The sequence below is a fragment of the Toxotes jaculatrix genome, chromosome 11 (genome assembly GCF_017976425.1).
Source record: "Toxotes jaculatrix isolate fToxJac2 chromosome 11, fToxJac2.pri, whole genome shotgun sequence".
Classification (NCBI taxonomy): Eukaryota; Metazoa; Chordata; class Actinopteri; family Toxotidae; genus Toxotes; species Toxotes jaculatrix.
This window is the reverse complement of record NC_054404.1, coordinates 8,441,292-8,453,973: the sequence shown is the minus strand read 5'-3', so window position 1 is coordinate 8,453,973 and position 12,682 is coordinate 8,441,292. Positions and strand designations below refer to the sequence as shown.

The 12,682-nt window shown below is 31.3% G+C and overlaps 1 protein-coding gene across 5 annotated transcripts in view; it reads left to right on the top strand.

The window, feature by feature from the left end:
- LOC121190014 (protein FAM13B-like) overlaps positions 1–12,680 on the top strand; it is a 45,980-nt gene extending 33,300 nt beyond the window's left edge. For 2 of the 5 annotated variants that reach the window (XM_041050550.1, XM_041050551.1), the window contains 2 exons: positions 11,170–11,271; positions 11,723–12,677. In XM_041050550.1, the coding sequence (XP_040906484.1) occupies positions 11,170–11,271; positions 11,723–11,849 (229 nt within the window). In that variant the 3' untranslated portion in view covers positions 11,850–12,677. Of the gene's footprint in view, positions 1–11,169; positions 11,272–11,722 lie in introns of all 5 variants that reach the window. The other 3 variants (XM_041050553.1, XM_041050552.1, XM_041050549.1) reach the window with 3 other exon arrangements.
- Positions 12,681–12,682: the final 2 nt, after the last annotated feature.

Below are 12,682 nucleotides of genomic sequence, written 5' to 3'. Positions count from 1 at the left end.
ATAGTAAGGCGTCAAAATCGGACAAAAAAAGTCAAAATTTTTTTCGACCTCCAAAAGTCATAAAAAACGTCATAGTATAGTAAGGCGTTTTTTTCGGGCAAAAAAAGTCAAAATTTTTTTCGACCTCAAAAAGTCATAAAAAACGTCATAGTATAGTAAGGCGTTTTTTTCGGGCAAAAAAAGTCAAAATTTTTTTCAACCTCAAAATGTCATAAAAAATGTCATAGTATAGTAAGGCGTTTTTTTCGGGCAAAAAAAGTCAAAAATTTTTTCGACCTCCAAAAGTCATAAAAAACGTCATAGTATAGTAAGGCTTCAAAATCCGATAAAAAAAAGTCAAAATTTTTTTCGACCTCAAAATGTCATAAAAAACGTCATAGTATAGTAAGGCGTCAAAATCGGACAAAAAAAGTCAAAAATTTTTTGGAACTCCAAAAGTCATAAAAAACGCCATAGTATAGTAAGGCGTTTTTTTCGGGCAAAAAAAGTCAAAATTTTTTTCGACCTCAAAAAGTCATAAAAAACGTCATAGTATAGTAAGGCGTTTTTTTCGGACAAAAAAAGTCAAAATTTTTTTCGACCTCCAAAAGTCATAAAAAACGTCATAGTATAGTAAGGCGTTTTTTTTCGGGCAAAAAAAGTCAAAATTTTTTTTGACCTCAAAATGTCATAAAAAAACGTCATAGTATAGTAAGGCGTCAAAATTGGACAAAAAAAGTCAAAAATTTTTTTGACCTCAAAATGTCATAAAAAACGTCATAGTATAGTAAGGCGTTTTTTTCGGGCAAAAAAAGTCAAAAAATTTTTCGACCTCAAAATGTCATAAAAAACGTCATAGTATAGTAAGCCGTTTTTTTCGGGCAAAAAAAGTCAAAATTTTTTTCGACCTCCAAAAGTCATAAAAAACGCCATAGTATAGTAAGGCGTTTTTTTCGGGCAAAAAAAGTCAAAATTTTTTTCGACCTCAAAAAGTCATAAAAAACGTCATAGTATAGTAAGGCGTTTTTTTCGGGCAAAAAAAGTCAAAAATTTTTTCGACCTCAAAATGTCATAAAAAACGTCATAGTATAGTAAGGCATCAAAATCCGATAAAAAAAAGTCAAAATTTTTTTCGACCTCAAAATTCATAAAAAACGTCATAGTATAGTAAGGCGTTTTTTTCGGGCAAAAAAAGTCAACATTTTTTTCGACCTCCAAAAGTCATTAAAAACGTCATAGTATAGTAAGGCGTTTTTTTCGGGCATAAAAAGTCAAAATTTTTTTCGACCTCCAAAAGTCATAAAAAACGTCATAGTATAGTAAGGCGTCAAAATTGGACAAAAAACGTCAAAAAATTTTTGGAACTCCAAAAGTCATAAAAAACGTCATAGTATAGTAAGGCGTTTTTTTCGGGCAAAAAAAGTCAAAATTTTTTTCGACCTCCAAAAGTCATAAAAAACGTCATAGTATAGTAAGGTGTTTTTTTCAGACAAAAAAAGTCAAAATTTTTTTGGAACTCCAAAAGTCATAAAAAACGTCATAGTATAGTAAGGCGTTTTTTTCGGGCAAAAAAAGTCAAAATTTTTTTCGACCTCCAAAAGTCATAAAAAACGTCATAGTATAGTAAGGCGTTTTTTTTTCGGCCAAAAAAAGTCAAAATTTTTTTCGACCTCAAAATGTCATAAAAAACGTCATAGTATAGTAAGGCGTCAAAATTGGACAAAAAAAGTCAAAATTTTTTTTGACCTCAAAATGTCATAAAAAACGTCATAGTATAGTAAGGCGTTTTTTTTCGGGCAAAAAAAGTCAAAATTTTTTTCGACCTCAAAATGTCATAAAAAACGTCATAGTATAGTAAGGCGTCAAAATTGGACAAAAAAAGTCAAAAATTTTTTTCGACCTCCAAAAGTCATAAAAAACGTCATAGTATAGTAAGGCGTTTTTTTCGGGCAAAAAAAGTCAACATTTTTTTCAACCTCAAAATGTCATAAAAAACGTCATAGTATAGTAAGGCGTTTTTTTTCGGGCAAAAAAAGTCAAAATTTTTTTCGACCTCAAAATGTCATAAAAAACGTCATAGTATAGTAAGGCGTCAAAATTGGACAAAAAAAGTCAAAAATTTTTTTGACCTCAAAATGTCATAAAAAACGTCATAGTATAGTAAGGCGTTTTTTTCGGGCAAAAAAAGTCAAAAAATTTTTCGACCTCAAAATGTCATAAAAAACGTCATAGTATAGTAAGGCGTCAAAATCGGACAAAAAAAGTCAAAATTTTTTTCGACCTCCAAAAGTCATAAAAAACGTCATAGTATAGTAAGGCGTTTTTTTCGGGCAAAAAAAGTCAAAAAATTTTTCGACCTCAAAATGTCATAAAAAACGTCATAGTATAGTAAGGCGTCAAAATCGGACAAAAAAAGTCAAAAATTTTTTCGACCTCCAAAAGTCATAAAAAACGTCATAGTATAGTAAGGCGTTGTTTTCGGGCAAAAAAAGTCAAAATTTTTTTCGACCTCAAAAAGTCATAAAAAACGTCATAGTATAGTAAGGCGTTTTTTTCGGGCAAAAAAAGTCAAAATTTTTTTCGACCTCAAAATGTCATAAAAAATGTCATAGTATAGTAAGGCGTTTTTTTCAGGCAAAAAAAGTCAAAATTTTTTTCGACCTCCAAAAGTCATAAAAAACGTCATAGTATAGTAAGGCGTTTTTTTTCGGGCAAAAAAAGTCAAAATTTTTTTCGACCTCAAAATGTCATAAAAAACGTCATAGTATAGTAAGGCGTCAAAATCGGACAAAAAAAGTCAAAATTTTTTTCGACCTCCAAAAGTCATAAAAAACGTCATAGTATAGTAAGGCGTTTTTTTCGGGCAAAAAAAGTCAAAAAATTTTTCGACCTCAAAATGTCATAAAAAACGTCATAGTATAGTAAGGCGTCAAAATCGGACAAAAAAAGTCAAAAATTTTTTCGACCTCCAAAAGTCATAAAAAACGTCATAGTATAGTAAGGCGTTTTTTTCGGGCAAAAAAAGTCAAAATTTTTTTCGACCTCAAAAAGTCATAAAAAACGTCATAGTATAGTAAGGCGTTTTTTTCGGGCAAAAAAAGTCAAAATTTTTTTCGACCTCAAAATGTCATAAAAAATGTCATAGTATAGTAAGGCGTTTTTTTCGGGCAAAAAAAGTCAAAATTTTTTTCGACCTCCAAAAGTCATAAAAAACGTCATAGTATAGTAAGGCATCAAAATCCGATAAAAAAAAGTCAAAATTTTTTTCGACCTCAAAATGTCATAAAAAACGTCATAGTATAGTAAGGCGTCAAAATCGGACAAAAAAAGTCAAAAATTTTTTGGAACTCCAAAAGTCATAAAAAACGTCATAGTATAGTAAGGCGTTTTTTTTCGGGCAAAAAAAGTCAAGATTTTTTTCGACCTCAAAATGTCATAAAAAACGTCAAAGTATAGTAAGGCGTCAAAATTGGACAAAAAAAGTCAAAAATTTTTTGGAACTCCAAAAGTCATAAAAAACGCCATAGTATAGTAAGGCGTTTTTTTCAGGCAAAAAAAGTCAACATTTTTTTCGACCTCAAAAAGTCATAAAAAACGTCATAGTATAGTAAGGCGTTTTTTTCGGGCAAAAAAAGTCAAAAAATTTTTCGACCTCAAAATATCATAAAAAACGTCATAGTATAGTAAGGCGTCAAAATCGGACAAAAAAAGTCAAAATTTTTTTCGACCTCCAAAAGTCATAAAAAACGTCATAGTATAGTAAGGCGTTTTTTTCGGGCAAAAAAAGTCAAAATTTTTTTCGACCTCAAAAAGTCATAAAAAACGTCATAGTATAGTAAGGCGTTTTTTTCGGGCAAAAAAAGTCAAAATTTTTTTCGACCTCAAAATGTCATAAAAAATGTCATAGTATAGTAAGGCGTTTTTTTCGGGCAAAAAAAGTCAAAAATTTTTTCGACCTCCAAAAGTCATAAAAAACGTCATAGTATAGTAAGGCGTTTTTTTCGGGCAAAAAAAGTCAAAATTTTTTTCGACCTCCAAAAGTCATAAAAAACGTCATAGTATAGTAAGGCATCAAAATCCGATAAAAAAAAGTCAAAATTTTTTTCGACCTCAAAATGTCATAAAAAACGTCATAGTATAGTAAGGCGTCAAAATCGGACAAAAAAAGTCAAAAATTTTTTGGAACTCCAAAAGTCATAAAAAACGTCATAGTATAGTAAGGCGTTTTTTTCGGGCAAAAAAAGTCAAAAAATTTTTCGGCCTCAAAATGTCATAAAAAACGTCAAAGTATAGTAAGGCGTCAAAATTGGACAAAAAAAGTCAAAAATTTTTTGGAACTCCAAAAGTCATAAAAAACGCCATAGTATAGTAAGGCGTTTTTTTCGGGCAAAAAAAGTCAAAATTTTTTTCGACCTCAAAAAGTCATAAAAAACGTCATAGTATAGTAAGGCGTTTTTTTCGGGCAAAAAAAGTCAAAAATTTTTTCGACCTCAAAATGTCATAAAAAACGTCATAGTATAGTAAGGCGTCATAATCGTACAAAAAAAGTCAAAATTTTTTTCGACCTCCAAAAGTCATAAAAAACGTCATAGTATAGTAAGGCGTCAAAATCGGACAAAAAAAGTCAAAATTTTTTTCGACCTCCAAAAGTCATAAAAAACGTCATAGTATAGTAAGGCGTTTTTTTCGGCCAAAAAAAGTCAATTTTTTTCGACCTCAAAAAGTCATAAAAAACGTCATAGTATAGTAAGGCGTTTTTTTCGGACAAAAAAAGTCAAATTTTTTTTCGACCTCTAAAAGTCATAAAAAACGTCATAGTATAGTAAGGCGTTTTTTTTTGGGCAAAAAAAGTCAAAATTTTTTTCGACCTCCAAAAGTCATAAAAAACGTCATAGTATAGTAAGGCGTTTTTTTCGGGCATAAAAAGTCAAAATTTTTTTCGACCTCCAAAAGTCATAAAAAACGTCATAGTATAGTAAGGCATCAAAATCCGATAAAAAAAGTCAAAAATTTTTTCGACCTCAAAATGTCATAAAAAACATCATAGTATAGTAAGGCGTCAAAATCGGACAAAAAAAGTCAAAAATTTTTTCGGCCTCAAAATGTCATAAAAAACGTCAAAGTATAGTAAGGCGTCAAAATTGGACAAAAAAAGTCAAAAATTTTTTGGAACTCCAAAAGTCATAAAAAACGCCATAGTATAGTAAGGCATTTTTTTCGGGCAAAAAAAGTCAAAATTTTTTTCGACCTCAAAAAGTCATAAAAAACGTCATAGTATAGTAAGGCGTTTTTTTCGGGCAAAAAAAGTCAAAATTTTTTTCGACCTCCAAAAGTCATAAAAAACGTCATAGTATAGTAAGGCGTCAAAATCGGACAAAAAAAGTCAAAAAATTTTTGGAACTCCAAAAGTCATAAAAAACGTCATAGTATAGTAAGGCGTTTTTTTCGGGCAAAAAAAGTCAAAATTTTTTTCGACCTCCAAAAGTCATAAAAAACGTCATAGTATAGTAAGGCGTTTTTTTCGGGCAAAAAAAGTCAAAAATTTTTTCGACCTCCAAAAGTCATAAAAAACTTCATAGTATAGTAAGGTGTTTTTTTCAGACAAAAAAAGTCAAAATTTTTTTGGAACTCCAAAAGTCATAAAAAACGTCATAGTATAGTAAGGCGTTTTTTTCGGACAAAAAAAGTCAAAATTTTTTTCGACCTCCAAAAGTCATAAAAAACGTCATAGTATAGTAAGGCGTTTTTTTTTCGGCCAAAAAAAGTCAAAATTTTTTTCGACCTCAAAATGTCATAAAAAACGTCATAGTATAGTAAGGCGTCAAAATTGGACAAAAAAAGTCAAAAATTTTTTCGACCTCAAAATGTCATAAAAAACGTCATAGTATAGTAAGGCGTTTTTTTCGGGCAAAAAAAGTCAAAAAATTTTTCGACCTCAAAATGTCATAAAAAACGTCATAGTATAGTAAGGCGTCAAAATCGGACAAAAAAAGTCAAAATTTTTTTCGACCTCCAAAAGTCATAAAAAACGTCATAGTATAGTAAGGCGTTTTTTTCGGGCAAAAAAAGTCAAAATTTTTTTCGACCTCCAAAAGTCATAAAAAACGTCATAGTATAGTAAGGCGTCAAAATCGGACAAAAAAAGTCAAAAAATTTTTGGAACTCCAAAAGTCATAAAAAACGTCATAGTATAGTAAGGCGTTTTTTTCGGGCAAAAAAAGTCAAAATTTTTTTCGACCTCCAAAAGTCATAAAAAACGTCATAGTATAGTAAGGCGTTTTTTTCGGGCAAAAAAAGTCAAAATTTTTTTCGACCTCCAAAAGTCATAAAAAACGTCATAGTATAGTAAGGTGTTTTTTTCAGACAAAAAAAGTCAAAATTTTTTTGGAACTCCAAAAGTCATAAAAAACGTCATAGTATAGTAAGGCGTTTTTTTCGGACAAAAAAAGTCAAAATTTTTTTCGACCTCCAAAAGTCATAAAAAACGTCATAGTATAGTAAGGCGTTTTTTTTTCGGCCAAAAAAAGTCAAAATTTTTTTCGACCTCAAAATGTCATAAAAAACGTCATAGTATAGTAAGGCGTCAAAATTGGACAAAAAAAGTCAAAAATTTTTGGAACTCCAAAAGTCATAAAAAACGTCATAGTATAGTAAGGCGTTTTTTTCGGGCAAAAAAAGTCAAAATTTTTTTCGACCTCCAAAAGTCATAAAAAACGTCATAGTATAGTAAGGCGTTTTTTTCAGACAAAAAAAGTCAAAAATTTTTTGGAACTCCAAAAGTCATAAAAAACGTCATAGTATAGTAAGGCGTTTTTTTCGGCCAAAAAAAGTCAAAATTTTTTTCGACCTCCAAAAGTCATAAAAAACGTCATAGTATAGTAAGGCGTTTTTTTTTCGGGCAAAAAAAGTCAAAATTTTTTTTGACCTCAAAATGTCATAAAAAAACGTCATAGTATAGTAAGGCGTCAAAATCGGACAAAAAAAGTCAAAAATTTTTTTGACCTCAAAATGTCATAAAAAACGTCATAGTATAGTAAGGCGTTTTTTTCGGGCAAAAAAAGTCAAAAAATTTTTCGACCTCAAAATATCATAAAAAACGTCATAGTATAGTAAGGCGTCAAAATCGGACAAAAAAAGTCAAAATTTTTTTCGACCTCCAAAAGTCATAAAAAACGTCATAGTATAGTAAGGCGTTTTTTTCGGGCAAAAAAAGTCAAAATTTTTTTCGACCTCAAAATGTCATAAAAAATGTCATAGTATAGTAAGGCGTTTTTTTCGGGCAAAAAAAGTCAAAAATTTTTTCGACCTCCAAAAGTCATAAAAAACGTCATAGTATAGTAAGGCGTTTTTTTCGGGCAAAAAAAGTCAAAATTTTTTTCGACCTCCAAAAGTCATAAAAAAACGTCATAGTATAGTAAGGCATCAAAATCCGATAAAAAAAAGTCAAAATTTTTTTCGACCTCAAAATGTCATAAAAAACGTCATAGTATAGTAAGGCGTCAAAATCGGACAAAAAAAGTCAAAAATTTTTTGGAACTCCAAAAGTCATAAAAAACGCCATAGTATAGTAAGGCGTTTTTTTCGGGCAAAAAAAGTCAAAATTTTTTTCGACCTCCAAAAGTCATAAAAAACGTCATAGTATAGTAAGGCGTTTTTTTCGGGCAAAAAAAGTCAAAAATTTTTTCGACCTCAAAATGTCATAAAAAACGTCATAGTATAGTAAGGCGTTTTTTTCGGGCAAAAAAAGTCAAAATTTTTTTCGACCTCCAAAAGTCATAAAAAACGTCATAGTATAGTAAGGCATCAAAATCCGATAAAAAAAAGTCAAAATTTTTTTTGACCTCAAAATGTCATAAAAAACGTCATAGTATAGTAAGGCGTCAAAATCGGACAAAAAAAGTCAAAAATTTTTTGGAACTCCAAAAGTCATAAAAAACGTCATAGTATAGTAAGGCGTTTTTTTCGGGCAAAAAAAGTCAAAAAATTTTTCGGCCTCAAAATGTCATAAAAAACGTCAAAGTATAGTAAGGCGTCAAAATTGGACAAAAAAAGTCAAAAATTTTTTGGAACTCCAAAAGTCATAAAAAACGCCATAGTATAGTAAGGCGTTTTTTTCGGGCAAAAAAAGTCAAAATTTTTTTCGACCTCAAAAAGTCATAAAAAACGTCATAGTATAGTAAGGCGTTTTTTTCGGGCAAAAAAAGTCAAAAATTTTTTCGACCTCAAAATGTCATAAAAAACGTCATAGTATAGTAAGGCGTCAAAATCGTACAAAAAAAGTCAAAAATTTTTTCGACCTCCAAAAGTCATAAAAAACGTCATAGTATAGTAAGGCGTTTTTTTCGGGCAAAAAAAGTCAAAATTTTTTTCGACCTCCAAAAGTCATAAAAAACGTCATAGTATAGTAAGGCGTCAAAATCGGACAAAAAAAGTCAAAATTTTTTTCGACCTCCAAAAGTCATAAAAAACGTCATAGTATAGTAAGGCGTTTTTTTCGGGCAAAAAAAGTCAAAATTTTTTTCGACCTCCAAAAGTCATAAAAAACGTCATAGTATAGTAAGGCGTTTTTTTCGGGCAAAAAAAGTCAAAATTTTTTTCGACCTCCAAAAGTCATAAAAAACGTCATAGTATAGTAAGGCGTCAAAATCGGACAAAAAAAGTCAAAATTTTTTTCGACCTCCAAAAGTCATAAAAAACGTCATAGTATAGTAAGGCGTCAAAATCGGACAAAAAAAGTCAAAAATTTTTTCGACCTCAAAATGTCATAAAAAACGTCATAGTATAGTAAGGCGTTTTTTTCGGGCAAAAAAAGTCAAAATTTTTTTCGACCTCAAAATGTCATAAAAAATGTCATAGTATAGTAAGGCGTTTTTTTCGGGCAAAAAAAGTCAAAATTTTTTTCGACCTCAAAATGTCATAAAAAACGTCATAGTATAGTAAGGCGTCAAAATCGGACAAAAAAAGTCAAAATTTTTTTCGACCTCCAAAAGTCATAAAAAACGTCATAGTATAGTAAGGCGTTTTTTTCGGCCAAAAAAAGTCAAAAAAATTTTCGACCTCCAAAAGTCATAAAAAACGTCATAGTATAGTAAGGCGTTTTTTTCGGGCAAAAAAAGTCAAAAATTTTTTCGACCTCCAAAAGTCATAAAAAACGTCATAGTATAGTAAGGCGTTTTTTTTTGGGCAAAAAAAGTCAAAATTTTTTTCGACCTCCAAAAGTCATAAAAAACGTCACAGTATAGTAAGGCGTTTTTTTCGGTCAAAAAAAGTCAAAATTTTTTTCGACCTCAAAATGTCATAAAAAACGTCATAGTATAGTAAGGCGTCAAAATCGGACAAAAAAAGTCAAAATTTTTTTGGAACTCCAAAAGTCATAAAAAACGTCATAGTATAGTAAGGCGTTTTTTTCGGACAAAAAAAGTCAAAAATTTTTTCGACCTCCAAAAGTCATAAAAAACGCCATAGCATAGTAAGGCGTTTTTTTCGGGCAAAAAAAGTCAAAATTTTTTTCGACCTCAAAATGTCATAAAAAACGTCATAGTATAGTAAGGCGTCAAAATTGGACAAAAAAAGTCAAAAATTTTTTCGACCTCCAAAAGTCATAAAAAACGTCATAGTATAGTAAGGCGTTTTTTTCGGACAAAAAAAAGTCAAAATTTTTTTCGACCTCCAAAAGTCATAAAAAACGTCATAGTATAGTAAGGCGTTTTTTTTGGGCCAAAAAAGTTAAAATTTTTGACCTCGAAATGTCTTAAAAAACGTCATAGTATAGTAAGGCGTTTTTTTCGGGCAAAAAAAGTCAAAATTTTTTTTGACCTCAAAATGTCATAAAAAAATGTCATAGTATAGTAAGGCGTCAAAATCGGACAAAAAAAGTCAAAAAATTTTTCTACCTCCAAATGTCATAAAAAACGTCATAGCATAGTAAGGCGTCAAAATCGGGCAAAATAAGTCAAAAAAAAAATTGACCTCAAAATGTCATAAAAAACGTCATAGTATAGTAAGGCGTCAAAGTCGGCCAAAAAAAGTCAAATTTTTTTTCGACCTCAAATTGTCATAAAAAACGTCATAGTATAGTAAGGCGTTTTTTTGGGGCAAAAAAAGTCAAAATTTTTTTCGACCTCAAAATCTCATAAAAAACGTCATAATATAGTAAGGCGTCAAAATCGGCCAAAAAAAGTCAAAAAAAATTTTTGATCTCAAAATGTCATAAAAAACGTCATAGTATAGTAAGGCGTCAAAATAGGCCAAAAAAAGTCATATTTTAGTAAGGCCTCAATTGTCATAAAAAACATTCTACGCCCGTAAGACGCCTTACTATACTATGACGTTTTTTATGACATTAGTATAGTAAGGCATACTAATATACTAGTAAGGCGTCAAAATGGGCCACAAAAAGTCATTTTTTAGTAAGAACTCAAAATGTCATAAAAAAATTTTTCCGGCTGTAAGGGGTTAAAATAGGCCAAAAAAAGTCATGTTTTAGTAAGACCTCAAAGCGCCATAAAAATTGTCATACAGCCGTAAGGCGTCAAAATAGGCCAAAAAAAGTCATATTTTAGTAAGATCTCAAAATTTAATAAAAAACGTCATGGTATATAAGGGGTTAAAATAGGCCAAAAAAAGTCATATTTTAGTAAGACCTCAAAATATGCCAAAAATATTCATACTTTAGTATTGCCTCAAAATGTCATTTAATTTAATCAAGAAAACAAGTAAGAAAACCGAAAGTACTTGCCCACACACTCAAGTTCTAACGTAATCGGTCGCCATATTTTTGAATTGATGCTACACACACTAGTGATGGGAATTCTGGCTCTTTTTAGTGCGTCGAGCCAAAAGAGCCGGTTCTCTAAAAAGAGCCAGAATTCCCATCACTAGTGTGTGTAGCATCAATTCTACAATATGGCGACCGCTGATGTTAGAACTTGAGTGTGTGGGCAAGTACTTCCGGTCAAGTACTTCTGTTAGAACTTGAAGTTCTAACATCAGCGGGCGCCCTATTGTGCAGGAATTAAAGGAAAAAATTTTTTTTCAACTAAAGATCAAAAGAAAACGTTCGAAATTTGAAAAAAGTTCAAATTTCTTTTGCTTAACCTGTTTAACACCATGTTTACAATTTATTGAAGTGGACAGATTAATAGACAATTTTAGAGATCTAAGAAATAATATGGTTCTTCCTTCACACAGACCAGAATTACTGGATCAGCTCAGGATGGCTCGATTGGAGAAGCGGAGGCTTCACCAAACACTCAGAGAGTTTGAGGACCATTTCTACGCACAGACTGGCAGGTAATGGTTACCCACACAAAAGAAACACACAGCACGTCCAAAATACTTGGCTTTTGAATTTTATTTTATCTTTTAATAAACTTGGAACGTGTGGTTTTCAACAATGCCTTGTGAAAAACAAAGAAAAAAACATCCACAAAAGAAATTCCATCGTAATGGTACGACAGTGTAATGCACACTCACATAACGTTAATACAGCACAGAGAGCTCAGGAAAGAGACGAAGAGATAGAAGAGGTTTGCTCTGAACTGTACACATCCTTTGTACTGTACATGTTAGTCCTCCAAATTAAATACAGTAAGTTTTTGATTACAATACACACTGTACAAAGCTATCCGAGTAAGGCAACATAGGGACTATCAATCAGTTATGGAAGCTGCTGCAGGTTGTTTGGACAAAAAAAAGTTTTGCCTTTTGTTTGCATCTTCTTTCCTCCGTGTATTTTTAACAGGGCTTGTCAGAAGGAGGACCGTGGACCAATGGCGGAGGAGTACTGTCAGTATAAGAACCTCAAAGCAAAGCTCCGTCTACTGGAGGCCCTGCTCAGTAAACAACAGGACTCAACCAAGACCAGTTGAGTTAACTCACAGTGGGACTTCTATCTAACTTAACAGGACTCTATCCTATCTGGAAAATCAGGTTGAGAAGCCAATGGGTCTGGTCTTTTTTCATGCCATGCTATTATGTTGATGCATACGAGGAAAACAGTAATGGAAACTGGATGACAGTCTGACTGAAATGCTGGGCAACTGTTTTTCTAGTCCCCAAAACACATCCCTTGTCATTGATGACGTATCTTATAAACCCGATGTAGCAAGTGTATGTTATGTAGCACTAATCTGTGTCAAAGACAAAGAGCTGTAACATCTTCTTGTTAGTTACATATTAGTAATTTTAAGATTACTGTACATATATTATGGCACTTTGCTTTTGGAAACTGCATTTTTAAGTGCTATCTTGGCAAAAAAAGGTGTAAGCTTAAATGCAATCAGTGAGACAATCTTGTAGTTTTTGTGCATGACAGTTTTTTTAGTCCTGCATTGTGCTATGATATGCATTAAGAATTTCATAGTTGATTTAAATTGTGACCATTCAGTTTACATGTTCACCTTGGAAAATATGTGAAAGTTTGTGAACCTTGTCATCGTAGTGCAAGTTATATCTGCTGTCAATTATCCACATTTTGCCTGTATTAAGATAATTCCCCCTAAATGCCATTGTTGACAATGATCAGAGCTTTCAACATTGTGCACTTCTGGTTTATATAATTTTCTATATATATATATATGAATGTATCAATAAAAATAAATATTTTTTCACATTTATTCTGCTAAACACAGTTTATGGTTCTACTTTCTTTCTTTCCACAGACTACAATAAAATAAGAGCAAATGTTGCAGAAAAGGTTGCT